At 33.2% G+C, this 6,832-nt stretch overlaps 1 protein-coding gene across 1 annotated transcript; it reads left to right on the plus strand.

Annotated features, from left to right (window-relative positions):
- The first annotated feature begins 1,399 nt into the window (after positions 1-1,399).
- Positions 1,400-5,747, plus strand: LOC108324221 (AT-hook motif nuclear-localized protein 1). The gene is made up of 6 exons (XM_017557092.2): positions 1,400-2,122; positions 2,902-2,969; positions 3,116-3,247; positions 4,490-4,651; positions 5,064-5,396; positions 5,488-5,747. Exons 1-5 carry the CDS (start codon positions 1,684-1,686, stop codon positions 5,391-5,393), a joined length of 1,131 nt encoding a protein of 376 aa, XP_017412581.1. The 5' UTR covers positions 1,400-1,683; the 3' UTR covers positions 5,394-5,396; positions 5,488-5,747.
- The last annotated feature ends 1,085 nt before the right edge of the window (positions 5,748-6,832 follow it).

The following is a 6,832-nucleotide window of genomic DNA, read 5'->3' on the forward strand; positions in this document are numbered from 1 at the left end:
GTCTAACAAATATAAAAATAAAATAAAATTTAAGTTAGTATATTTTGAATTGTTTACTTCTCAAAAGACCCTATATTACAAGATAAATGAATAACTCTTTTTTTGTCACTTGTTATTCATATTTCTCCTTTAACGGATTTTATTTTTGTGGTTGCTTCTTAAATTTCCTCCTCTTTTCACGTATAACGTCGAAGAAAAGTAATTAAACATTAAATGTATAACTAATATTAAAACGATTTTTTACAAACTTTGTATTTTACATCATTAATCATAGGAACCGTTTCTACTTCACTTATGCCAAAACATGACAAGCTGTAAATCTTATTGGCATTACATTATTTTTCTCGAATTTAATTTTTTAGAAGACTCTAAATAAATAATGAAATAATACATATGCTTTACTTTTACATATTTGTTCTTATTTATCTTTCCCTTTGACTCTTTAAATTTATTTTTCCTTTTCTCTTTTACGGATTTCGCACAAACTTCTAAAAATTTAGCGTTCAATAATATTTAATTAATAATAAACACAATATAACTTAAGTATATATTCTTAAAAAAAAAAACCTAAATGAGAAGATAAATGAATAACTTTTTTGTCACTTCTTTATTCATCGTCCTCCTTTTACGGGTTTCGATTTTTTTTAGCATCTCATTTTTTTTTTCTCTTTTCACGCGTTTCACAATTAACGTTAAAGTAAAGTATACATTAAATGCATAATTAATATTGAAAAGAGATTAACAACTTAATATTTAAACTGTTTAGTTATAAAAACTATTTCTTCTCTAGTTTCTGTCGAAACTTGTAAATCTTCATTATTTTTTTAATAATGAAGGATACCTTGTTGAGTCCCTTCTATGGTACCTTTTTTACTTTTCAAACTTATTCATCATTTTTTTTTCTTTCACGTGTTTTACACGTAATATTAAAAAATATAATTCAACGTTTAATTATTAATACTAAAAAAGATAAAGTTTAAGTGTATTCACATTTTTAAAAAACCATCGATAACAAGTAAACTGAATACCTATTTGTTTTGTCGTCTTTTTTTCTTTTATGGATTTTAATTTATTTTTTTCGCCTTTTGTTCTTTTTTACGCATGTAACCGTAACATTGAAGGAAAGCAAGAAAATGATATTGAATGTGTAATAAACATGAAAAATGAAATGTGATATAACTTTACAATAAAACATAAATTTAAATCTGCATTGCTTTCCGAAAGAAAATTTTAATTATAGAAATATTTTTTAAAAGAAATGGACCTAAATATCCTTAGGGCGGTTAAGGGGGGCATTTTGGGTATAGGACATTTATATGTCTTGATCATCCTCATAGATTACAAGAGGCTTGGCACATTTTAATATTTAAACCTAACTTTATGCAAATTAAAATATTATAATGCAGAGTGGAGTCCCGACAAGAAAATAGCAGTTTCCCATCTCAGCCTCATTCTCCTCCATTAATGCCAAAGCACAGAGACAGAGAGAAGAGAGAGAAAGAGAAAGAGAGAGTAACTGAGTTGAGTTGTATTCAAGTATTCACAATTTCTACCTCTAAAGATTAAAAAGAGAAAAAGCCTATAGCCTCTCTGTTCCTTCTACTTCTGGCGCCATTTGCAGACTCTTCCTTGTTCAAACTCCATTCTTTTTCTCCTTCCATTTCTGGAAATACGAACACCCTCATGGAAGCAGCACTCAGCAACAACACCATTTCTGCAGGGTCAGCTCCACCACCATCTGGGCTGTCTCAGCCAATGAACATGAATGTTAACATGAACATGAACGTGGGAAACGGCGAAGGAACAACAACGCCAGCAGCTCCGCCAGCACCAGCGTCAACACCAACAACGTTGGTTCCTGCAGTGCCAGCTGCAACGACGACAACAACATTGGTAACAACAACGCCAGGAAGCACTGGGAGCCAAGGGAGTTTTGACTTGTTTGGGAAGAAGAAGAGAGGGAGGCCAAGAAAGTATGATGCAGATGGGAACCTGAGGGTGAGTGCAACCCCGACACCAGCTCCACCGGGTTTCACTTTGTCCACACCTTCTGAGTTCTCTAACAAAAGGGGCCGTGGCAAACACACAGCTTTTGGCAACTACCAACTCTTTTCTTCTTTTGGTGAGTAGTGGTACGGTACAACGTTGTTTTGTTTCTCTCAGGTGTTGTGATGTTGCTGCTGCTGAGTGCTGACCTCACTCATTGTACTATGTCGTCCCCGAGTTGACTTACCCGCCAACCAAAAAATCCCTGTTCCTAGCTCAACCTTTTTTCTTTTCCCTCCCTTCATTTTCTTACCGGCATACCTAAATCATGAATCTCAATTAATCTTACCCTTTTGTCCATGGTTGTTGTAGCTCCACTGTCTTGGGTTTTGTCCCGGATTTCTTTCTTTATTTTGTTTTTTTTTTGTTCTGGGTTCATGGGGTTGGGATCGAGATTTGAGCCTAATTTGTTAAAGGGTCCCTTGATTGATGCAAACGATGAGTACTCATTTGATTTGAGCCTAATTTTCTTTTTATGTGTTTCTTTCTGGTAACGTCTAAGGGACCGTGAATCGGTTACAAAAATGTGAACTTTCCTTTTTGTGGTTAGTAATCTAAGGTTGGTGTGTACATTCATTTGCTTTCCATGGCTAGAAAAAAATGTTCTTTTACCGCTTAACGACTGGATCCACTGGTTCCAGCCTCTTTCAGTATAATTAGTTTTCTTGATAGTATAATACGAATAAGAGTTTTGTCGCCTTAATAGTTTTATCTGCCTTCAGAGGTTGTTTTCTGGTACCCAAAAATACTGTTCTTTTCTGGGTTCATTCACCTGACCTCTAGTTTTGGAGATGAAAATTATTATACCACATACGGCTAATGTGTGGATTGGTTTTCTGTCCGTGATTCTTGAAGGTGAGGTGTTCGCAAACACAGCTGCTGGTGATTTCATACCGCATGTGGTGACTGTTTACACTGGAGAGGTAATGCAGAAGCCAGTGTGCATTGTTGTCTTTTTGCAGATATATGTAATGATGTATCATTTGGCTCTAGTTTTCTTGAGCAATTTTGACAGATCTTTTTGGTTTGGCGATTTGGATAAGGATCTTGTCACTTTTCTACTTTGCAGGATGTTGCTGGAAAGATCTTGTCATTTGCTCAGAAGGGTCCAAGAGGAATCTGTATTCTCTCTGCCAATGGAGCTATCTCAAATGTCACCATACGCCAACCCGGCTCTTCTGGTGGCATATTGACTTACGAGGCATGGTCTCTTAGATCTAAATGCTTTTTTTACTACAAATTATTGTCTATTTTTCTTTCCCTGCAAAGGTTTTGATTGTTTTTCCAATTCCATGATATCAAGCTTTCTTTGATTGAATTTGATTCATATCTGAAATAATTTCATGGGGTAGCTTGTTTATGTCTTCTGCCAATATAGAAAATGGATGCCATATAGGTCAGCATTGGGTGCATTTATGTCAGGTGATCTCTGTTTGTCTCTTCTTGTTTGTGGGGTTGGACAAGTTATCTGCCTTGTGTATTGGATATATGCTCAAAATTGGCGTGTTGGGTGTATGCTAAAGAATTGGTTTATCCTTTCATTTCATCCGTTCCCGTGTCAGATCTAACACTGGAAATGGGAAATAAGTTAATTATTAAGATGCTAAAATAAAGCATATAAGAGACACAATCCACTAGCTAGAGAAGATAGACACACGCTTCTAGCGGTGTCCTCTTTCGTAAAGTGTTGTAATCATTTTAAATCTAGTGAAACATTTCAACTAATATCAAAGTCATAGTTTTGTTGGCTATCTTAATCTGCAAGCTGAGTTTCAGTTATTGGGGTCATATAAGGCTAGATTGGCTAAATTTATACAAACACCCACTTATATGGTAAAAAATAGGTGGTCAAATGAATAAAAATATCGTTAGAGTTAAAATCAGTGTATTTATATCAGGTTTTTTTTTATGAAGAAGGGAAACGAGAGGGTTCTAAAAATAAACTGATTTTAACTCAAGAAAATTTTGTGATTTATTTTATCTTGTTTTCTTCTGTGGGTACTTTTTGAAAAGTATATCTGAACTAAGTCATAATTTTCTAACAAAAATACTATGATAAGCTACTGAACTAGTGTTGCTATGGTCTTGAGTATTGCAATATGATGATAAGTGACAACTAAAATGTTATAGACTTCATGTTGAGCCTTCCTTGTCGTGCAACCGAGAAATGCATAAAGACAATACATAGATTTAGTACATGATGATGATGTGAATCATTTATGTGATGCATTATTAATCTGTAAATGCACATCTTTAAATCAGATATTTAAACATTAACACTTTAACGTGGTAGTCTGTCTGAGGTCAATGTCGCCTAGGACCTGTCATTTTCTGCTGTTTTGCATTTTCTCTTGTTATTAGCATAACCCTTTTGGCATGCATGCAATCATGCTTATTTTTTTTTGGAAATTGTTCAATAATTCAGTCCAGCATTTACTTTCAGGGTCGATTTGAGATTTTATCTTTGTCTGGATCATTCACTGTTGCTGACAACAGTGGCATGAAAAGTCGAACTGGTGGATTGAGTGTCTCACTTGCTGGCCCTGATGGTCGAGTGATAGGAGGTGGTGTTGCTGGACTTTTAACAGCTGCTGGTCCCATCCAAGTATGCTATTTCCTTTACTTCTTTGTAGAACATTTCATATGCTTTTGAATAATAGATTTGTTATGTCAAATAATCAAATGTGCTACTCTACAAGAACTGACTCTCGAGTTTTAACCTCACTTTTTATCCTACACACACCAAAATGACCCTAAACTGGTTTGTTCTGACTGTTATGAACTGTAACCGCTGTAATGAGATTGAAATTGTAACTAGCATAACCACTGTAATGAGGCTTGTATTCTAGGTTGCATGACCAAGATCTTTTAACCTGTACTGTTTACATTTAAATTGTTGAAACAAAATTATGAGAGTCACTAGACTGATATCTAGTTCATTTTGCTCACTATGAAGAGTTCATTATTTTATGACTTATTCACATGTTTGTATTGGAATTTTTTTGTAATGGTTTCAGATTGTAGTAGGAAGCTTCACGCAAAATGCACAGAAGAGCCAAAAGAAGAAGTATCAACGTGAACAACAGCCAGTGGTGTCCCCTACTTCAGCTGTTCCAGAAACTGTGACATTTGCTAGACCTATCTCACAAGCAAATGCTGATCAAGGTGAAAACTTTTTGATGCCCATGTCTCAGATACCAGATCAAACCCAGAGAGAATCTGTCAGTGTTTCAAGTGACAAACAGAACCTAGATGCTACACTTGATGCTGCTACTTGGAATGGTTCTGAGGAATATTCAGACCAGAGGACATCCCCAGACATCAACATATCTTTGCCAGATGAATAGAAGGTTATGGTGCTGTTTTTGTCTTATGATATGATGCTCCACTTTCAGGTCAATAATCTTTCATCACATTGTAACCTTCTTGTTTTGTTTTCAGGTGATGCAGAGGCTGACATGGTAACTGAATGAAACTAACATGGAACTTTGTCGTGACAACTACTAGGTTATATGACATTATGTACAGTTGTCAGAAATTATAAAGGATTATTGAGGCCTCATTATTTTTTCATTACAGTTTCTGTTGAACTCTTACAACTTTTTCTTCTTTTCTTCTTGAGAGGATCTCAAAGACTTCTTAGGCTATTTATTATGTTGGGATTGTTTCGATAAAGATTATTTGTAATTTTTAACTTTTGCTCATTGGGAAACTTTTAAGAGTTTTTCACATTATCATGGATCTAAAAACTATATACAAAAAAAAAAATTCTGATACCTTCCTTGATACTGATATAAACCATAGGGATTCAATTTACATTTTTAGGCACTTCGCTGTGCAGGTGGATATACTTTTAATTTAAAGATTGGCCTAAAATTCATGTGCTTGCTGCATGTTTTTAGAACCTCAACTTCATTTTACTATTATGAGTTATAAGAGAAATGGTACTATTTTCTTATAACCAAAAGGGCAAAAATTTATTTTTATGTAATTATATATTTATTAATTTAACTAATATAAATTATAATTAGAGTTTTATGTAAGTCTTACTACTAATATTTTTATTAATTTAACTAATATAAATTATAACTTAGAAAAAATTGTTAGATAATTAAAACTTAATATAGAGTAGAGTTCTTTGATGTAAGTCTTACAACTTTTTTAATGTTTGATTGATTGTAATATTATGTATTAGATTAAAAGTTATTAATTGTTTGCATATATTTATAATGTTAAATTAATTTAAAAGCATTTAAGGATTTTTATTTCAAAAATTGAATAAGAGAGAACATATTTCATTTTAGATGTTTATTGGAGAAATGACGTGTTTATTGATCATAGATAAAGGAATTACACAAATATGATTAACATCAAAATAAATTTTGAGAACTCCATCCTTAGTCATATAAATGCAATTGTTAAGTGACTGAGGAGAAAGTAGAGATTGTGTTTTCTATTGGGAAATATGAATATAAAGTTCTTTAAGTGATATAATTTCTTTGGAGGTTATCATAGGTTGTTTGGAAAATAATGACAATTTAAAAAAAACACAATTTTACATTATTGATGAAAAGCTAATCTCGTGTAAGACTGTTTTCAACAATTTCCACTTAATGATTGATAAAATAGAAAATGTAGAAGGGGTTAGAGATAAAAAAAAAAAAAAAAAACCTTGATTAATGTCACAATAAAAAAAATTGAGGAGTAGAAGAAGATCCGCCACTTTAAATTGGAAACTCAAATATAATGACCAAAAGTTCTAATAAGAACTTGGAGATAATTTTCA

Source organism: Vigna angularis, chromosome 3 (genome assembly GCF_016808095.1).
Source record: "Vigna angularis cultivar LongXiaoDou No.4 chromosome 3, ASM1680809v1, whole genome shotgun sequence".
Lineage (NCBI taxonomy): Eukaryota > Viridiplantae > Streptophyta > Magnoliopsida > Fabales > Fabaceae > Vigna > Vigna angularis.

Excerpts from the sequence above, each read along its gene's own strand:
- LOC108324221 (XM_017557092.2), top strand. The coding sequence starts at position 1,684 with ATGGAAGCAGCACTCAGCAACAACACCATTTCTGCAGGGTCAGCTCCA. Across the intron at positions 2,123-2,901 it reads CCAACTCTTTTCTTCTTTTG|GTGAGGTGTTCGCAAACACA; the intron begins GTGAGTAGTGGT and ends TGATTCTTGAAG. Across the intron at positions 2,970-3,115 it reads TGACTGTTTACACTGGAGAG|GATGTTGCTGGAAAGATCTT; the intron begins GTAATGCAGAAG and ends TCTACTTTGCAG.